Source organism: Rhinoderma darwinii, chromosome 10 (assembly GCF_050947455.1).
Source record: "Rhinoderma darwinii isolate aRhiDar2 chromosome 10, aRhiDar2.hap1, whole genome shotgun sequence".
In the NCBI taxonomy this organism is placed as follows: domain Eukaryota; kingdom Metazoa; phylum Chordata; class Amphibia; order Anura; family Rhinodermatidae; genus Rhinoderma; species Rhinoderma darwinii.
Genome location: NC_134696.1, coordinates 67,880,097 through 67,902,001, shown reverse-complemented (window position 1 = coordinate 67,902,001; position 21,905 = coordinate 67,880,097). Strand labels below are relative to the sequence as shown.

Sequence of the window (21,905 nt, the reverse complement as noted above, 5' to 3'; positions counted from 1 at the left end):
TTATTTTTTTTATCATTTTTTACTGTTTATTATAGAGCGCATAAAAAAGCAACTACCGTATTTTTCGGACTATAAGACTGACCACAAGACTCACCCAGATTTTAGACCACAGAAAATAGGAAAAAAATTATTTGTTAAATATTTTTTTTTACACGTTTTATTAGTTCCCCTAGGGGACTTGAACCAGCAGCCAATTAATTACATGTGGAGTTACTGAAACAGCGTAACTCGCTGAGCTACGCTGTTTCCCTAACTCTCATAGTAGTGAATGGCAGTTATGGAAGCAGCGTAGCATGCGAGCTACGCTGTTCCCGTAACTACTACGGGAGAGTACAGAAAGCTAGAACGGGGTTTAGGGGCCCCGTTCTAGAGATAGGTGCGGGTCCCAGATAGGTGCGGGACCCACATCTACCTGACATTTGACATATCCTGTGGATATGTCATAAATGTCCTTCATAGAAAAACCCCAATAAATGCCGCAGTCACTATTAACCGTGGCATTTAACTAGTTAAAGGGGTTTGCCATAAAACACATGTATCCCCTATCCACAAGATAGAGGCTACATGTGGGATCGCTGGGGGTTTGACCACCGGGACCCCCAGCGATAAGGAGAACAGGGTACTGAAAGTCACCCAGAGCGCTACACTAGAAGTCTGAACTTCCGGGTTCTGTGTCCGGCTTATTTGTTTCGCAGCTCCATAGAGATCAATACATAGCCGCTCGCGCATGCACAGAAGAATCCCATTCATCTCTACGAAGCTGCCGGACACAGAACGCGGAAGTCAAAGCTTCTCATGTAGTGCTCTTGGTAAGTTTCGGTCCCCGTTCTCCTTATCGCTGGGAGTCGGACCCCAGCGATCACACTTGTATCCCCTATCCTGTGGATAGGGGATAAATGTGTTTTATGGCACAACCCCTTTAACCCCTTCGCGCTCAGCGACGTAATAATCCGTCGCGCTAACTGTATCGTTAGCGCTCAGCGACGGATTATTACGTCGCGGGGATAACGGCCATTTCGGCCGTCCTCCCGACACATACAGGAGCTGTGACGCTGCTGTCTCGTACAGCGGCTGTCACAGCTCCTACAGCGGGGACCGATCGCTGTGTCCCCGCTGATTAACCCCTTAAAAGCCGTGTTCAATAGTGATCACGGCTTTTTAGGGGTTAAGCTACAATCGCCAGCCTGCTACGCGATAGCGGCTGGCGATGGTGGCTATGGCAACCGGACACCAAACAATGGCGTCCGGCTCTGCCATCGACGGAAGCCTAGTGGGTCCTGACAACGTCAGGACCCACTATGCTTGCTGTCAGTGAGTAGCTGACAGTTCTAATACACTGCACTACGCATGTAGTGCAGTGTATTAGAATAGCGATCAGGGCCTCCTGCCCTCAAGTCCCCTAATGGGACAAAGTAATAAAGTTAAAAAAAAGTTAAAAAAAGATGTGTAAAAATAAGAAAATAAAAGTTTTAAAAGTATTAAAAGTAAAAATCCCCCTTTTTACCTTATCAGTCATTTATTATTAATAAAAATATATAAACAAACAAATAAACTATACATAATTGGTATCGCCGCGTCCGTAACGGCCTGAACTACAAAATTATTTCGTTATTTATCCCGCGCGGTGAACGCCGTAAAAGAAAATAATAATAAACCGTACCACAATCACAATTGTTTGGTCACTTCACCTCCCAAAAAATGGAATAAAAAGAGATCAAAAAGTCGCATGTCCCTAAAAATGGTACTGATCGAAACTACAGTTAGTTACGCAAAAAATAAGTCCTCGCACGGCTTTATTGATGGAAAAATAAAACCGTTCTGGCTCTTAGAATAAGGTAACACAAAAAGTGAATGATTGTTTACAAAACGTATTTTATTGTACAAAAGCCATAAGACATAAAAAAAACTATAAACATCTGGTATCGCCGTAATCGTATCGCCCCGCAGAATAAAGTGCATATGTCATTTATAGTGCACGGTGCACGCTGTAAAAAAAATAGATTAAAAAAACAATAGTAGGATTGCTGTTTTTTAGTCACCACGCCACCTAAAAATAGAATAAAAACTGATCAAAAAGCCGCATGCACCCCAAGAAAACTACAATCGATTCCTCAAGGGGTCTAGTTTTCAAAATGGGGTCACTTTTGGGGGGTTTCCACTGTTTTGGCACCACAAGACCTCTTCAAACCGGACATGGTGCCTAATAAAAAGGATGCCTCAAAATCCACTAGGTGCTCCTTTGCTTCGGAGGCCGGTGCTTCAGTCCATTACCGCACTAGGGCCACATGTGGGATATTTCTCAAAACTGCAGAATCTGGGCAATACGTATTAAGTTGTGTTTCTCTGGTAAAACCTTTTGTGTTATAAAAAAAAATGGTATAAAGAGGATTTTCTGACAAAAATTTTTTTTTTATTTCACCTCTACTTTGCTCTAAATTCCTGTGAAACACCTAAAGGGTTCATAAACTTTCTAAATGCTGTTGTGAATACTTTGAGGGGTCTAGTTTCTAAAATGGGGTGTTTGATAGGGGCTTCTAATATATGGGCCCCTCAAAGCAACTTCAGAACTGAACTGGAACCTAAAAAAAAATAAAAAATCAGGCAATACTTGGCTTCTTACATCATACTGATAATGAGCCGTGCCCACCCCGAGATGACCCCAGTTTTGACCGTTTGTATAAACGGAGACCCCTATTAGACCGTTTCAGTGCCCGGTTTTCCCAAGCATTCACCCCCAAGAAGTGTATTTCTATTGATGAGTCCTTGGTGGATTTTAAAGGGAGGGTTCAATTCCGCGAGTACCTGCCGGGTAAGAGGGCAAGGTATGGCGTGAAGATGTATGAGCTGTGCGAGAGTGCATCAGGGTATACCTACAGGTTTAGGATATATGAAGGGAAGGACACCAGTGCTCAGCCCCCAGAATGCCCCCGCTTACTGGGAGTTAATGCAAAAATTGTGTGGGATTTGGTACACCCACTGCTGGACCAGGGTTACCACCTCTACCTGGATAATTTTTATACCAGCGTCCCACTCTTCAACTGCCTCGCTTCCAGTCCTGCGACATGCGGCACTGCTAGAAGAAATCTGAGAGGCCTCCCTAAGACTCTGCAGGGCAAACAAGAAGGGGTGAGCGCAGGGCACAATCTAGCAGCAACATATTGTGTGTCAAGTACAAGGACAAGATAGATGTCACACCAGTACCCATGTACCTGTACGAGGTACCAGTACAGCGACCCCTAAACCAGACTGCATCCTGTACTACAATAGGTACATGGGAGGGGTGGACTTGTCAGATCAAGTCCCGAAGCCCTACAGCGCCATGCGCTGTGGTATAAGAAGCTGGCCGGGCACATCATACAGATGGCATTGTACAATGTGTACGTGCTACGTCGATGTGCAGGCCAGAGGGGAACTTTCCTGGAATTTCAAGAGGTGATTATCAAGAACCTAATCTTTAGGGACCAGGAACGGGGGGGGGGCACCCAGTACTTCTGGAAGCGAGGCCACACGCATCGTACCAGGGCAACACTTTCCAGGAGAAGTTCCCCAAACTGGCAAGAAGGGAAAAAGTCAAAAGAGGTGCAAAGTCTGCTATAAGAGGGGTATAAGGGAGGACACAATATATCAATGTAACGCGTGTCCCGAAAAACCAGAGCTCTCTATGAAAAAGTGTTTTAACATTTATCATACATCCCTTGGTTTATAATTTACCCCAATTCTACTTACCCTGATGCACTCCGCACAGCTTATCCCCCCTTATCTTTCCCTTCTGAGCCCTGCTGTGTGCCCAAGCAGCTGATAACCACATTGAGGGTATTGCCATACCCGGGAGAACCCACATTACAGTTTATGGGGTGTAGGTCTCCGGTCAAAATGCTCACTACACCTCTAGATGAATGACTTAAGGGTGTAGTTTTTAAAACGGGGTGACTTCTTGCGGGTTTAAACTGTACTGGTACCTCAGGTGCTTCTGCATACATGACTTTGCACGAGAAAATCCCCAGTAGGCCAAATGGTGGTCCTTTCGTTCTGAGCCCTCCCATGGGCCCAAACGGCAGTTTATCACCACAAATGGGGTATTGCTGCACTCAGGACAAATTGCGCAACAGAATGGGGTATTTTATTTCTTGTGAAAATAAGAAATTTTCAGCCAAAACTACATATTATTGGAAAAAATTAATTTTGTTTTAATTCCAAGCCCAATTCAAATAAGTTCTGTGAAAAAACTATGGGGTCAAAATGGTCACAACACCCATAAATGAATTCCTTGAGGGGTGTAGTTTCCAAAATGGGGTCACTTCTGGTGGGTTTCCATTGCTTTGATACCTATGGGGCTCTGCAAATGCGACATGGCACCCGAAAACCAAACCAGCAAAATCTGTACTCCAACAAACACATAGCGCTCCTTTCCTTCTGAGCCCTCCCATGGGCCCAAACAGCAGTTTATCGTCACAAATGGGGTATTGCCGCACTCAGGACAAATTGGGCAACAAAATGTAGTATTTTATTTATGGAGACAATAAGAATTTTTGAGCTAAAACGACATATTATTGGAAAAAATATTTTTTTTTTTAATTCCCAGCCCAATTCAAATAAGTTCTGTGAAGAAACTATGGGGTCTAAATGGTCACAACACCCATAAATGAATTCCTTGAGGGGTGTAGTTTCCAAAATGGGGTCAGTTATAGTGGGTTTCCATTGCTTTGATACCTCTGGGGCTCTGCAAATGCGAGATGGCACCCGAAAACCAAACCAGCAAAATCTGCACTCCAAAGAACACACAGCGCTACTTCACTTCTGAGGCCTCCCATGGGCCCAAACTGCAGTTTATCGCCACAAATGGGGTATTGCTGCACTCAGGAGAAATTGGGCAACAAAATGGGGTATTTTGTTCCCTGTGAAAATAAGAAATTTTGATAAAAAATGACATCTTATTGGAAAAAATTAAATTTTTTTCATTTCACAGCCCAATTCAAATAGGTGCTGTGAAAAAATTGTGCGGACAAAATTGTAACAACAACCATATTTGAATTCCTTGAGGGGTGTAGTTTCCAAAATGGGGTCACTTCTGTGGGTTTCCATTGCTTTGATACCTCTGGGGCTCTGCAAATGCAACATGGCACCCGAAAACCAATCCAGCAAAATCTGGACTCCAACAAACACATAGCGCTCCTTTCATTCTGAGCCCTCCCATGGGCCCAAACGGCAGTTTATCACCACAAATGGGGTATTGCCGCACTAAGGACAAATTGGGCAACAAAATGGGGTATTTTGTTCCCTGTGAAAATAATAAATTTTGATCACAAATGACATCTTATTGGAAAAAATGTCATTTTTTTAATTTCACAGCCCAATTCAAATAGGTGCTGTGAAAAAACTGTGCGGTCAAAATGGTAACAACAACCATAAATTAATTCCTTGAGGGGTGTAGTTTCCAAAATGGGGTCACTATTCGGGGATTCCTACTGTTTTGACACCTCAACACCACTTCAAACCTGGCATGCTGCCTAAAATATATTCTAATAAAAAAGAGGACTCAAAATGCACTAGGTGCTTCTTTGCTTCTGGGGCTTGTGTTTTAGTCCACGAGCGCAGTAGGGCCACATGTGGGACATTTCTAAAAACTGCAGAATCTGGACAATACATATTTAGTAGTGTTTCTCTGGTAAAACCTTCTGTGTTACAGAAAAAAAATGAATAAAATTGAAATTCAGCAAGAAAAATGAAATTTGCAAATTTCACCTCCACTTTGCTTTAATTCCTGTGAAATGCCTGAAGGGTTAAAAAACTTTCTAAATGCTGTTTTGAATACTTTAAGGGGTCTAGTTTTTAAAATGGGGTGTTTTATCAGGGTTTCTAATACATAGGCCCCTCAAATCCTCTTCAGAACTCAAGAGGTACCTTTAAAAAAAAGGATTTTGAAATTTTCTTAAAAATATGAGAAATTGCTGTTTAGGTTCTAAGCCTTGTAACGTCCAAGAAAAATAAAAGAATGTTCAAAAAACGATGCCAATCTAAAGTAGACATATGGGAAGTGTGAAATAGTAACTATTTTGGGTGGTATAACCGTCTGTTTTACAAGCAGATGCATTAAAATTCTGAAAAATGCTATTTTTTCCAAATTTTCACTAAATTTTGCAATTTTTCACCAATAAACACTGAATATATCGACCAAATTTTACCACGAACATGAAGCCCAATGTGTCACGAGAAAACAATCTCAGAATCGCTTGGATAGGTTTAAGCATTCCGACGTTATTACCACATAAAGTGAAATATGTCAGATTTGAAAAATGGGCTCTGAGCCTTTTTTTTTTAAATATCCTTTTTATTGTCAGTTTTCACATTTTCTTACAAACATTTCACGTAAGAGTTACATCATGAGTGCGCAGCACTCAACTGTCATGGGATTAACTTTTGATTTAGATTCAACATAACATATAAACACACCAACATAGAAACATGGCATAATTGTCGATCTTCAGATGGACCAAACAAACATGACTCCCCCAACTCCAACACCACCTAGATCATCAATGAGTTTCCACTCATCCTTTCTCCCCCAGCTGGCTCACAGTTGCATCCTCCCTAAACCGCCTGCCAAGAGCTGCGTGCAGTACCACTTTGTGTACTGGAAAGGCCTAACAATTTCCGCTATTTCGGCTGTTGTACATTGCGTTTCTATAAATACTTGCCACTTATCAAATAGCTTCTTGGTTCCCGTTTCCTTCCGCCTTTCCACCTCCACCCTCTCAAGAACCAATAACTGTTTCAGCCGTGACACAATCATTTCTAACCCCGGCGTGTCTGCCTCTAACCAGTGACTCAGGAGGCATCTCAAAGCTACCAGTAAAATCGTGTGCACCAACACGGGAGGTGATCTTACTCCTCGAGCACCCTCTTCCTCCGGCGGCCGCGCTTGATGGAATAGTAGCGCTTGAGGCGTCATTGGGAGATTCGTTTTCCAATGGTCCTTAATATATTTCTGTACCATCCCCCAAAATCGTTTCGTGTGTACACACCCCCACACTCCATGCCACAAATTCGTCAGTGGTGTATTGCACTTGGGACAACTTGTAATGCGATCAGGGAAAGATTGTGAGGGCAAGATATTAAAACCATATATAGCTGCATGCATCAACTTGAAATAGGTTTCCCTCCAGCTCTCATTTATCACACTCTTCCGTACCGTCTCCCAACCTCCCAGTATGGTCTCTCCTATATCTGGATCCTGAGTCCACCGTTCCCAGCTTTTAAAACTAATCCTTAATTGCGGACGAACAAAACCCTCTCTCAATGCTCTATACATTCCTGAAATGGTCGCCCGCCCAGTTGTTGGACCTATGACCTCATCCAGAGTGTGCGTAGTAGCTTCCTTACTCAAATCCCTGAGCCTGGAGGTACAAAATGTTCGTACCTGAAGTACTTGCAAAAAATTGACTCTATCTACTATGGGTCTGAGTTTAGCGGTGATTTCCTCCCCAGTTAACCACCTCTTTTCCTCTGTATGCATGAGATCCCCTGCGCTACCAATGCCTACCCTCCCCCATGAGGCAATTCCGTCCCCCTTGTCCATTCCCGGTAAAAACTCCGGGTGGCCGCTCAACGGCATATACTTCGATAACAGGTGGGGTAACCCAAACTGCTTACGTACCACTTTCCAAGCTAGAACTGTATCTCTCAATACAATGGAGGTTTTGAGACGGCACGGAAGAGAAGCGATTCTACAATGTAACAAAGCTTTCAGGTTCCAAGGTGAGGCATACTCCCCTTCCAGATCTAAATTGGAATAATTACTTGTTTCATGAAGCCAATCTACTACATGACGCATAAGACAGACCACGTTATAACCCCTGACATTCGGAAAGTTCACACCCCCTTCTTGTTTGCCCATCATGAACTTGGTGAGTGCTATGCGCGGCCTTTTTCCTGCCCATATAAATTTAGTGAATGAAGCCGTCAATTTCGAGACATCCACATGCTTCAATAAGAGAGGTAGCGTTTGAAAGGGGTATAGCAATCTAGGAAAACTAACCATCTTGATCAGATGACATCTTCCCAAGAGGGACAACTGCAATTGGCCCCATCTAGTGAGTTCCGCTTGTATTTTTTTAATTAACGGGGGATAATTTAGGCCATACAGAGTGTCTGGTACCCTCCCTATTTTGATACCCAGATAGGTAATGCAGTGTTCCACCGGTGATATCCCGCAACCCAAGGATTGCCAAAAGGTCTTTGGCAATGGCCTGCCCAACTCCAGCAGTTCGCTCTTAGCTATATTGACTTTGTATCCCGAGCATTGCCCAAATTCCTTCAAAAATTGAAAAACCTTCCCTAAATGCTCCTGAGGGTTTGACATAAAAAGTATGACATCATCAGCGAACAGGGCTAATTTCACTGCACAAGATCCCACTTGAATGCCTCTGAACATATCCGATTCCTCCAAGAATCTGGCCATAGGTTCCAGTGCTAGATTGAATAGCAGGGGCGACAAGGGGCAACCCTGCCGTGTTCCTTTATGTAATTGGAAGGGATCTGATAGGAACCCCGAGGAGTGAACACGTGCTTGCGGGCTATTGTAGACTCCCTTCAGGAAGACCCGGAAATCTCCCTGAATGTTCATTTTGTCTAGCACCATCCCCAGCCATTCCCATTGTATGTTATCAAAGGCTTTGGCTCTGAGCCTTAAGGCCAAAACTAGGCTGCGTCCTTAAGGGGTTAAACCTCCAGGAAATTGCTGTTCCTGGCCGTTAGAGCAGCATGTCAGCTGCTGACACCTGCAGTGTATGGAGCGGGCTCAGTGCGTGAGCCCGCTCCATATGATATCCCCCCCCCCCCCTGCTCCATGATGTGCCAGGAACGTCATGGTTTGGGACGGGGATAAGTAATGAAGCAGTCAGGGGGATCCCTTGACTGCGGACTATAAGACGCAGAGACTGTTGATATTCGTTAAATCTAATTTTTACTACTCCAATGACATCACATCCATTCCATTAATCTCTTAAATACCCCCTGGGCATTTATTTTCCAGATTAATTTGATATCTCAATAATACCCCCCCCCCCAAAAAAAAAATTACAAATTCCCATTATACCCCTGGATGAATACTGTGCTTTGAAGGGTGCAATTTTATTAAATGAGGCATTTCTTGAACTTACTTTCTTCTGGAGCCTCTGCAAACTTAAGGTGTTGCTTAAAAATCATCCACGTAAAAAGTAGGCCCTAGAAACCTACTGGAACTGTGTAAAAACAAAATGGTAGGCCTTCCCTTCTGAGCCCTACAGTGTGCCCAGGCATCAGTTAATGGCCACATATGGGGTATTGGCCTTATCCAGAGAAATTGCACAACAAATCTTGGGCTGCTTTTTTTTTTTTTATAAAATAAAATAAAAATTTGAGGATTTATTGGAGAAAATTAAATTCTGCATTTTAACGGCCCAGTGTTTATAACTTCTAAGAAGCACCTTTCGAGTCAAAATGCTCACTACACCCCTAAATTCCTTAACCCCTTCAGGACCAAGCCTGTTTTGGCCTTCAGGACCCAGACGATTTTTTTCAAATCTGACGTGTTACTTTATGTGGTAATAACGTTGGAATGCTTTTACCTATCCAAGCGATTCTGAGATTGTTTTCTCGTGACATGTTGTACTTTATGTTAGTGAAAAAATTTTGTCGATTTTTAATTTTGGTATTTATTTCTGAAAAACACCACAATTTAGAAAAAATTAGCACTTTTCTAAATTTAAACGTATCTGCTTGTAAAACATATAGTAATACCACACAATAGTTACTAGTTAACATTTCCCATATGTCTACTTTATGTTTGCATCGTTTTTTGAACGTCCTTTTATTTTTCTAGGACGTTACAAGGCTTAGAACTTTAGCAGCAATTTCTCTTATTTTAAAGAGGCTCTGTCACCAGATTTTGCAACCCCTATCTCCTATTGCAGCAGATCGGCGCTGCAATGTAGATAAGAGTAACGTTTTTTGTTTTTTAAAAACGAGCATTTTTGGCCAAGTTATGACCATTTTTATATTTATGCAAATGAGGCTTTCTAAAGTACAACTGGGCGTGTCTAAAGTTATGTACAAGTGGGCGTGTATTGTGTATGTACATCTGGGCGTTTTTTACTTCTTTTATTAGCTTGGCGTTGTGAATAGAAGTGTCTGATGCTGACGAATCGGCATCATCCACTTCTCTTCACAACGCCCAGCTTCTGGCAGTGCACAGACACACAGCGTGTTCTCGAGAGATCACGCTGTGACGTCACTCACTTCGTGCCCCAGATCCTGCATCGTGTCGGACGAGCGAGGACACATCGGCACCAGAGGCTACATTTGATTCTGCAGCAGCATCAGCGTTTGCAGGTAAGTAGCTACATCGACTTACCTGCAAACGCCGATGCTGCTGCTGAATTAACTGTAGCCTCTGGTGCCAATGTGTCCTACAAGAAATAATAAAGAAAATGCACCCCAACATATGTAAAGCAATGTCTCCCGATTACGGTAATATCCCATATGTGGTAATAAACTACTGATTGGACCCACAGCAAGGCTCAGAAGGGAAGGAGCGCATTTTGGAGCATGGATTTTGCTGGATTGGTTTTCGGTTCCATGTCGCGTTTGCAACCCCCTGGAGGGACCAAAACAGGGGAAACACCCCAAAAGTGACCCCATTTTGGAAACTACACCTCAAGGAATTTATCTAGGGGTATAGTTAGCATTTTGACCACACAGGTTTTTTGCAGAATTTAGTGGAATTAGGCAGTGAAAATGAAAATCAACTTTTTTTCTGAAAAAGCATAGAAATTTTTACATTTTTACAAGGAATAAAGGAAAAAAAGAACCACAACATTTGTAAAGCATTTTCTCCTGATTACGGCAATACCCCATATGTGGTAATAAACTGCTGATTGGACCCATGGCAGCGCTCAGAAGGGAAGGAGCGCCAATTGCATTTTGGAGCACGGATTTTGATGGATTGTTTTTCGGTGCCATGCCGCCTTTGCAACGCCCTGGAGAGACCAAAACATTGGAAGCCCCCCAAGTTACCCCATTTTGGAAACCCCCCTCAAGGAATTTTTCTAGGGGTATAGTGAGCATTTAGACTCCACGGGTCTTTTGCAGAATTTATTCGAATTAGGCGGAGAAAATTAATATCACAATTTTTTTCCACTAAAATGTTGCATTTTTTCATTTTCACAAGGGATAAAGGAGAAATAAACAACCAATTTTTATAAAGCAATTTCTCCCGGGTACGGAAATACCCCACATGTGGTCATACATTTTTTTCATTAGAAATGAATTAACCCTTTCAGGACTGATCCATTTTTTGCTTTCTTATTTTCGTTTTTCACTACCTGCCTTCCAAGAGCCATAACTTTTTTCTTTTTCTGTCAGTAGAGTGATGTGAGGGCTTATTGCTTGCGGGAGGAATTGTAGTTTCTATTGATACCATTTAAAGAGTCATAAAAAGTACTGGGAAACTGAAAAAAAATAGGAGAATATAGGAAAAAAATCGGATTCCATTTTTTGGGGTTTTCGTTTTTACAGCTTTCGCCGTGCGGTGAAAACTACAGTGATTTTGGCGTGGGTTATATTTAAGTTATTTACGGTGTTCACCGTGCGAGTTAAATAATGGTATATTGTAATAGTTCTGCCTTTTACGGACGTAGCGATATCAATTCTGTTTATTTTTTGACATTACTTTTGAAGAAAAATGGGAAAAGGTTTTTTTTTTTTAACTTTTTTTTCTTTCTCACTACTAATAACTTTAATTCTTCTACACATTTTATTAGTCCCCTTAGGGGACTTGTACCAGCGATAGATCGCAGGTTCAATATGCTGCAATACTAATGTATTGCAGTATATTGTTGTTCTTACAGGCTTCTGTAACCGCACGATCGCTGTTCCTGTCCGTTAGTCCTGGGTGTCAGCTGTAATACATAGCCGACGCCCGCAGCTTATGGAGCGGGCTCAGCACGTGAGCCCTCCCCATACATCACCCCCGCACCATGACGTGCTATTAAGTCATAGTGCTCAAAGAGGTTAATGCACAGCGGATGGTGTGAATATTGCAACTTTGCACTGATATGCCATTTTAGTGCATAATGTCGTGCCCAGTTTGTGCCACGGAAGACAAATACCTCATAAAACGTTAAGCGGGTTCTCCCGGGTATGGCGATGCCATATATGTGGGCTCAAACTGCTGTTTGGGGACGCTGCAAGGCTCATAAGGGAGGGAGCACCATTTTGCTTTTGGAGCGCAGATTTTGCTTGGTAGTAGTTCTGTTTTGGGTTTCGCTGGTATTTTAGTTTATAATGTGGGGGCATATGTAATCTGTGCGGAGAATATCAGGGCATAATAAGAGGGTATAAAAATGTGGTAAATAAATAATAATTCATAGATGTGTGGCCGGTGTCGCACTGATAAATGGTGCCCAATCTCATCCGATTTTGGAACACTGCACATTTTGCATTGCCATATTCCTGGGAGCCAGAACTTCTTTATTTTTTAGTAAAGTTTTTTGCAAGCCGGGTGACCAAAAACAAGCAATTCTGACAATGTTTTTTAGTTTATTTTTTGCGGCGTTCACCGTACACTATAAATGACCATTATATTTTATTCTGTGGGTCGGTACGATTAAGGCGATACCAGATGTATATAGGGTTTTTTTTTATGTTTTGCAGCGTTTGCGCAATAAAATCTTTTTTATAAAATTATTTATTTTCTGTGCCACCATATTCTGAGAGCCAGAACTTTTTTATTTTTCAGTCAAAAAGCGGTGTAAGGGCTTGTTTTTTGCGGGACGGGTTGTAGTTTTTATCGGTATTATTTTCGGGTACATGCGACTTTTTGATCACTTTTTAGTCTCTATTTTGGGAGGGGTGGTGACCAAAAAATAGCGATTCTGGTGTAGTTTTTTATTGATTTTTTTTTTTTGGGGTGTTCATCGTTCGGGAAAAATAATATTATAGTTTTATAGCTGGGGTCGTTACGAACGCGGTGATACCAGATATGTGTACTTTTTTTAACGTGTTCATTTTTTTTCCTATAATGAAAGACTTATTATAGGAAAAAAATGAAGTGTTTGTTTATATAACTTATAACTTTTATTTTTACACTTTTTTAAAACATTTTTATCTTTTTTTTACTTTTTTCACTTGTCCCACTAGGGGGGGACACTTAGACTTGCAGCTTTGATCGCTGCTAGAGTACATTACACTACACACGTAGTGTAATGTACTCTGGCTGTCATTGTGACGTGACAGTCACTCTGACCGGAAACATCGGAGGACTGGCGGAGGCTGCTCCTCCGAGGCTTCCGTACATGGCAACCCGGAGGTCATTGTCTGACCTCCGATTGCCACGACAAGCATCGGTAGCCCCCACGATCACTTCGTGGGGGCTGCCGATGTGCTTCAAACCACTTAAATGCGGCGACGGAAATCCGTCGCCGCATTTATGGGGTTAATTGCCGAAATCGGCGGCGATGGTCCGCTGACCAGCAAGGCTGGAGTGTCAGCTGTCAGGGACAGCTGACCTCCCGGTTCCCGGACACTGTTCATTAGGACAGTGTGCGCCGGGAACTACTCCGCAATAGTACGTCTGGATGCGGGAACTAACCCCTCTGCAGGACGTACTATTGCGGAGCAGCGCGGCAAGAGGTTAAGGAGTGTAGTTTACAAAATGGTTTCACTTCCTGGGGGTTTCCACTGTGCTTGTACCTCAGTAGCTCTGCAAACGCGACATGGCACCCGAAAACCATTCGCTACTTCTCTTCTGAACCCTGTCGTGGGTCCAAACAGCAATTTAATACCACACATGGGGTATTGCCATAATCGGGATAAATTGCTTTACAAATGTTGGGGTGCTTTCTCTCCTTTATTTTTTGTAAAAATTAAAAAAAAGTTGATTTTCATCTTCACAGGCTAACTGCAACAAATTCCGCAAAAAAACTGTGGGGGCAAAATGCTAACTATACCCCTAGGAAAATTCCTTGAGGGGTGTAGTTCCGAAAATGGGGGCACTTTTGGGGGGTTTCCACTGTTTTGGTCCCTCCAGGACGTTGCAAACATGACATGGCACCGAAAAATCACTCCAGCAAAATTTGTTCTCCAAAATCCAAATGCCGTTGTTTCCCTTCTGAGCCCTGCTGTGGGTCTAAACAGCAGTTTACCACATATGGAGTATTGCCGTAATCGGGAGAAAGTGCTTTATAAACGCTGGGGTCCTTTTTCTCCTTTATTCCTTGGAAAAATTAAATTTTTCAGAAAAAAGGTGGATTTTCAATTTTACAGACTTTTTCCAATAAATGTAGCAAAAAACCTGTGGGGTTAAAATGCTCGATAAATTCCCCGAGGGGTGTAGTTTCCAAAATGGGATCAATTTTGGGGGCTCTCCACTATTTTGGCACCACAAGACCTCTTCAAACCTGACACGGTGCCTAAAATATATTCTAAAAAAAAAGAGGCCCCAAAATCCTCTAGGTGCTCCTTTGTTTTTAAGGTTCATGTTTCAGTCCAAAAGGATACTAGGCCCACATGTTAGTTATTTCTAAAAACTGTAGAATCGGGGTAATAAATATTGAGTTGCAATTCTAATTTTTTTTTTTATTACAAATGAATTTGGCAAAAAAAAAAATGAAATTAGTAAATTTCACTTCTATTTTGCTTTAATTCCTGTGAAACGCCTAAAGGGTTAAGAAACTTTTTGTATGCTGTTTTGAATACTTTGAGGGGTGCATTTTGTAAAATGGGGTGATTTACGGGGGGGTTTCTAAATTGTAAGGCCTTCAAAGCCACTTCAGAACTGAACTGGTCCCTGTAAAAATAGCCTTTTGAAATTTTCTTGAAAATGTGAGAAATTGCTGCTAAAGTTCTAAGCCTTTTAACGTCCTAGAAAAATAAAAGGACGCTCAAAAAACGATGTAAACATAAAGTAGACATATGGGAAATGTTAACTAGTAACTATTTTGTGTGGTATTACTATCTGTCTGACAAGCAGATACATTTAAATTTAGAAAAATGCTAATTTTCACAAGTTTTCTCTAAATGATGGTGTTTTTCACAAATAAATACTGAATTTATCGACCAAATTTTTTTCACTAACATCCAATACAATATGTGACGAGAAAACAATCTCGGAATCGCTTGGCTAGGTGAAATCATTCCGGAGTTATTGCCACATAAAGTGACACATGTCAGATTTGAAAAAAATCGTCTGTGTCCTGATGGCCAAAACAGGCTGTATCCTTAAGGGGTTAAGAGCTTTGGTGTATAATAAAGTCTATGATTGATCATAAAACACATAAATCAGTGATCGTGATTTAATGATGCTTCTCCGTTATGTTTATAAACTAACCCCCAATCGATCCTAATCCCAAGATCCTAATCCCGTTTTCCTTGTAATTTAATATGAATTCCTTCATTCCCTAATAGGAATTTTTTATATAGTGAGGACAAAAGTCCGTCCTTACTTTTTAAACATTCTAATGATTCAAAAAGTGTAAAAACGAACCGTGATTTATATTTAATGGCCAAAAAGGCGTGTGTTGTTTGAAATTATCTAAAAGTTCCGTAAAAGTTTAGTTGTGCATTATTAAGTAACTGTGATCTCCTTGTGATGTGATGCTTTTTCCAAAACAGAGTCCGGTAGGCCGTCAAAGCCACCAATGTACCTATTGTACCTTAGAGGAGTGACTTCAATAAGGGTATTCATTTTTTCAACGAGCTTAACAGCATCCCAGACCCGCTGCTGGTTATCCTAAATAGACCCAAGTCCTAAATCAGGGGAATTCAGAATCCCGGCTCCTAGATCTTCAAATATATTAGACCATTTGTCCCCAGTCCCAGAACTGTTGGAACTGAGAAGCTAAAAACCACCTCCTCCAATCAGGAAGGGCAAAGCCCCCTGTGGTATCCGGTAAGGTAAGAACAGAGTATCTAATGCTCAGCAATAAGGAAGGAAGTCGCAGGCCGCCAGTCTTATAGATTTCAACCCGTTTTCCCATTGGTTACATCGTGCCGCATCAAGAGTACTAGTGCATTAACACGAGAGATTGTAAAGAATGGAGGAGGAAGAGTGTTTCCACTGGACCGTTAAATCAGACTGCCATTATCTTCATGGTTTTGCCTTGTTTTGCCAGGTAATGCTGACAACAACAATTCATTTTATATATAATAAATCACAGGAGTCCTCTCCAGGGTTGTCTGTATAGCCTGCAAGACATTCTGTGTTGTAAAAGGGATTGCAGATTTAGCCGATTCCGTTATGTATTCTGTTGTATAGCGTAGCAACAGTGTGGCTTGGGAGAAGCGGGTCCTGAGCCCCCTGTCTAGGGCACCACCTCACAGCAGGGATTGGGAAGCCCAATTTTATATAAAAAAATAATTTCTGTTCCACAGAATATGGCATAAATGTTTGATATATGTGGGTCACTGAGTTACGGGGTAGTCAGGAGTACGGAAACCGCTGAACTACGGTGTTTCTGTAACTCGCATAGAAATGAATGGGAGTTATGGGAATAGCAAAGCACTACGCTGTTTCCGGAACTCCCATTCACTTCTACGGAAACAACGTAGCTCAGCAAGGTTGGCTGTATCCATACTCCCAGCCACCTCATAACTCGGTGGCCGGAGTAGCAGCGACAGACGGACAAGGTAGCACGGGGCAGTGGGACCCCCTTCTAGACGTGGGACTCCCATCTATCGGACATTTATGGCATATCCTTTGTGTGGATATGCCACAAATGTCCAAGATGAGAATGCCCCTTTAACACATTTAACTTTTTTTTAATTTTTTTTTCTCTTATCCCCCCTCCCCCCTCTAGGGGGCTTGAACATGCGATTATTAGATTGATTGCAGAATATACTGCAATACTCATGCATTGCTGTGTTTTTTTTTTTTGCTTCTAGCGTCCCTCTATTAAGGACTTAATAGAAGGTTCAAGATGACCAACCTGTGGCCTTCATCCTGGCCAACCCCCCCCCCCCCCCGTGCCTAATGGCTTGGATTTCGCTGTTACTATTGTCCGTGGCATCTAAGCAGTTAAATAACCAAAATTGGTGTTCTCTCCGATCCTGGCTCGTAGTGGGAGGAGTCAGCTGTAATATAGTGTAAGCTGACACCCACGGCGTATGGAGTGTTCTCGGCACGTGAGCCCGTTACACCCCCCTACCTCCCGACTATGACTTATAAATGTACGTCAGATGTTGGAAAGGTTAAAACCAGATAGTGTTCCCAGTTCCCAGTTTCTTCCCATCAAAATGATGAAAACCACGACGGAGCCCTATAGACTCGTTTGTAAGTCAATGGTGTCATTCAGGTGGCAGTTCTATATTTTGTGCGATTGGTCCAGTAATGTGCTGGGGTTTCCGTTATCAATCTTGTTATTTTACAGGTTTTGTTATATTACAGGGCTGTAATATTCTGCAGGCATCAAAACTCAAATCTTGCCGAATTCCTTCTTCATTGTCTGCACAGAGCTTTGCTGGTGTATTCCAAAATGTCTGATAGATGCGGGTCCCACCAAGCAGGTTCGGCTGTTTTCCTAACTTCCATAGAAATGAATGGAGAGAGCCTCGCACTTTCATGGCCAACGCCTAGATGCGGCGGCTGGTAGCAGCCTCAACAGGTGGTAACAGGGTGACCCGCATTTGTCAAACATTTATGGCATATCCAGGGATATGCCATAAATGTCTAAGTTGGGATTACCTTTTTAAGTGTTCCCCATTTATGAAGAGTGTATTTGCCGAGTGCTTGGGGCAGCATCTTCTATTTCTGCAATGGACAGCTGTAGCTCATGCATTATAATGCATAATGTGGACATGCACTCACTCTTGTATATTAATAATTATTGCAGATCTGTGTATGTACACTGTTTTTATATTTTATACTGATCAATTTTTCATACAATTTTTTTTTTTGTTTAATTTTTTTTAGATGTGGCTTTAGTACTTTCACAATGCCAAGAGGAGTCCGTGTTGGAAAATATATCCGAACATCTTAGCCTACTGGCAAAAAGCAAGTGGTAGTCATTTTGGATGCCCTAAGAAACGTAATATTGCTGGGCCTTCATTGTCGCTGTAGGCAATCTGCAGACTGAAAGTTGCTCTATAACTTATAAATACAGTGGAATTCTAATCGTATTCTCTACAGTCACTGGTCAGAAAATCAACCATCATGTCTACCTCTTCACTCCGCCGCCAGATGAAAAACATTGTCCACAATTACTCTGAAGCTGAAATCAAAGTAAGAGAAGCTACATCGAATGATCCGTGGGGCCCATCTAGCTCTCTCATGTCTGAAATTGCAGATCTCACGTACAATGTGGTGGCGTTCTCTGAAATCATGAGCATGATATGGAAGCGACTAAATGACCATGGGAAAAACTGGAGACACGTCTATAAAGTAAGATCAGTTATGTTCAGTTCTTCATATATCCTCACATTTCATTGTAACCTCTGCACAACTATTATAATCTGTTGTACGTTTTTGGTTGTGGCATTCATAAATTTAATAACAGGATTTCTGTGCCGAAGGATTTACAAAGTTTCCTCTGTACTTAGTTTTTTAATTATGGTTTATGTAAAATAGCACAGATGGAAACAATTATTTTTTTTTTTTTTTTGTGGTGCCACTATTTGAACACAAAAATATATATATTTGCCAATAAAGAACCACCAACATCTCGCACTTAAGTTGGGGTACTTAAAGAGACTGTCACCACATTATAATTGCCCTATCTCCTACATAAGGAGATGGGCGCTATAATGTAGGTGACAGCAGTGCTTTTTATTTAGAAAAACAATCTATTTTAACCACGTTAGGAGCGATTTTAGCTTTATGCTAATTCGTTTCTTAATGCCCAAGTGGGCGTGTTATTACTTTAGACCAACTGCGCATTGTACAGTGGAGTGCATGACGCTGACCAATCAGCGTCATACACTTCTCTCCATTCATTTAGCCTGTGCATAGTCACATTGCGTTATTCACTATGTGCTGTCTTATACTGACACATTAACGTTACTGAAGTGTTTAGACCGTGACTAGACATTCCTTCCAGACAGGACGGGATGTCTATTCACAATCCCTGCACTTCGTTAACGTTTCTGTGGTACTTACAGTAGAGCAAAGCGTAATCTCGTGAGATCTCGCTGTAAATGACAGGTTACAGCGAGATTACGCTTTGTACTGCTGTAAGTACCAAGCAAACGTTAAAGAGGCTCTGTCACCACATTATAAGTGCCCTATTTCCTACATAAGGAGATCGGCGCTATAATGTAGGTGACAGGTTTTTTTTAAAAATAAAAACCATTACTATCTATTTTTACCACGTTAGGAGCGATTTTAGATTTATGCTAATGAGTTGCTCAATGCCCAACTGGGCGTTTTTTTACTTTAGACCAAGTGGGCGTTGTACAGGGGAGTGTATGACGCTGACCAATCGGCATCATGCACTCCTCTCCATTCATTTAGGCAGCGCATAGGGATCCTGTTAGTTCCTTATGTGCTGTCTTATACTTACACATTAACAATACTGAAGTGTTTAGACAGTGAATAGACATTCCTTCCAGCCAGGACGGGATGTCTATTCACAATCTCTGCACTTCGTTACTGTTTCTATGGTAGTTACAGCAGAGGAAGCGTGATCTCGTTGTAACCTGTCATTTACCGCGTAATCTCGCGAGATTACGCGTCCTCTGCTGTAACTACCACAGACAGAGTAACGAAGTGCAGAGATTGTGAATAGACATCCCGTGGAATGTCTATTCACGGTCTAAACACTTCAGTATTGTTATCTCGCGAGATTACGCGGTAAATGACAGGTTACAACGAGATCACGCTTCCTCTGCTGTAACTACCATAGAAACAGTAACGAAGTGCAGAGATTGTGAATAGACATTCCGTGGAATGTCTTTTCACTGTCTAAACACTTCAGTATCGTTAATGTGTAAGTATAAGACAGCACATAAGGATCTAACAGGATCCCTATGCGCTGCCTAAATGAATGGAGAGGAGTGCATGATGCTGATTGGTCTAAAGTAAAAACACGCCCAGCAACTCATTAGCATAAATCGAAAAACTCTAATAAAGTGGTAAAATTAGATCGTTTTTTTAAAATAAAAAGCACTGCTGTCACCTACATTATGTAGGAGATAGGGCACTTCTAATGCGGTGACAGAGTCTCTTTAAGGAAGTGTCGGGATTGTGAATAGACATCCCGTCCTGGCTGGAAGGAATGTCTAGTCACTGTCTAAACACTTCAGTAACGTTAATATGTCAGTATAAGACAGCACATAGTGAATAACAGTGTCACTGTGCGCTGACTAAATGAATGGAGAGTAGTGTATGACGCTGATTGGTCAGCGTCATACACTCCTCTGTACAACGCCCACTTGGTCTAAAGTAAAAACACGCCCACTTGGGCATTAAGAAACTAATTGGCATAAAGCTAAAATCGTTACTAACATGGTGAAAATAGATTATTTTTTCTAAATAAAAAGCACTGCTGTCACCTACATTATAGCGCCGATCTCCTAATGTAGAAGATAGAGCACTTATAATGTGGTGACAGAGCCTCTAAGATTAGGGTCAGCCAATATGCAGCCACAGTACGTCGGATAGTTTTTACAAAGGATTTGATCATCAACTCGCTAGACTGAACTGGCAGATCAGGAGCATAGTTAAAAAATAAAAATAAAAAATGTGGGAAGAACCCAAAATGCTCTTACAAAAAGTGCGGAATAATCGACTGTAACTGGCTAAGCATGCCATGCACGTGTAGTTTTAGCTGACTGGCTGAAAAAAGTCCACTATGACCAATCACTTTTTCGGCAGACATTGGTCAGTCATCGGCCATTTCAGACAACTTTTATCTTGTGTATGGTCTGCTTTAAAGAGCTTGCCTCAGGACAGACACTTTTTACCGAACGCCAATCATCACGAACGTTGGTGTAAAAAAAATCAATTTATGAGGCCAAAATGCATGAAGTTGGACATTGTGTCCATTTTTCACAGTGTATGATCAGCTTTAAAGGGGTTGTCCACCTTCTGACAACTGATGCCCTATCCACTGGATAGGTCATCAGTATGTCACCGGCGCGGGTCCGACACCCAGACCCCGCACCGATAAGCTACGGGCACCGGATGTTGTGGCACATAATGCTATGTATGGAGCCCGGAAGCAGTTGGCTCCGTACATATCATTACGGCCATGCTGCAGAACTGCAGGTCCTCCTATTCACTTGAATAGGAGCAGAGCTGCAGCTCTGCTGCTATTCCGTGGCCGGAGCGAAGTGCTTCCGGCATGGACATCTGGTGCACGGAGGCACCGGATCAGCTGATCTATGCGGGCCCGGGTGTCGGACCCCCACAGATCATGTACTGATGACCTATCCAGTGGTTAGGTCATCAGTTGTCAGAAGCTGGAAAGAAGCTTATTCACTCAAAGGTATTTCTCACCAGTGTGCTGTCAGTTTTAACAACTGGCAGCACACGGACCCATACAATTTCATACTATTCACGCATTTATTATTATTTTTTTTCACTAAGCGTTTGTCCACTGCTTGATACTCACTCACAGGATGTCCTATTCTGGTCAGTTTTTGCGGATCAGACTTGAACTCTGAGTCTATGGGTACGTTAAAGAAACAAAAAACAGGCTGCATACGGATGACATGAAAAGTGAAATCAAGAAGCGCATGCAGAGGAGAAAAATGGACAAGAGTAACCGATGACACATGTAAACAACACGGACGCACCCCGGACATTCATATACATAATACGTTTTTTGCAGATGCAAATTAGACACACGTGTGTGTGTATAAGGCCTTAGTTTGGCTTCCCTTTTTTCCTGTCGCTAGGTATGGCGCCACTAAACCACTAACATGTTATGCAGCTA

General features: G+C 42.0%; 1 protein-coding gene across 7 annotated transcripts in view; it reads left to right on the top strand.

The window, feature by feature from the left end:
* EPN1 (epsin 1) overlaps positions 1-21,905 on the top strand; it is a 185,161-nt gene that overhangs the window by 52,366 nt on the left and 110,890 nt on the right. For all 7 annotated transcript variants that reach the window (XM_075840024.1, XM_075840026.1, XM_075840023.1 and 4 more), the window contains exon 3: positions 17,945-18,412. In XM_075840024.1, the coding sequence (XP_075696139.1) occupies positions 18,185-18,412 (228 nt within the window). In that variant the 5' untranslated portion in view covers positions 17,945-18,184. The remainder of the gene's footprint in view (positions 1-17,944; positions 18,413-21,905) is intronic.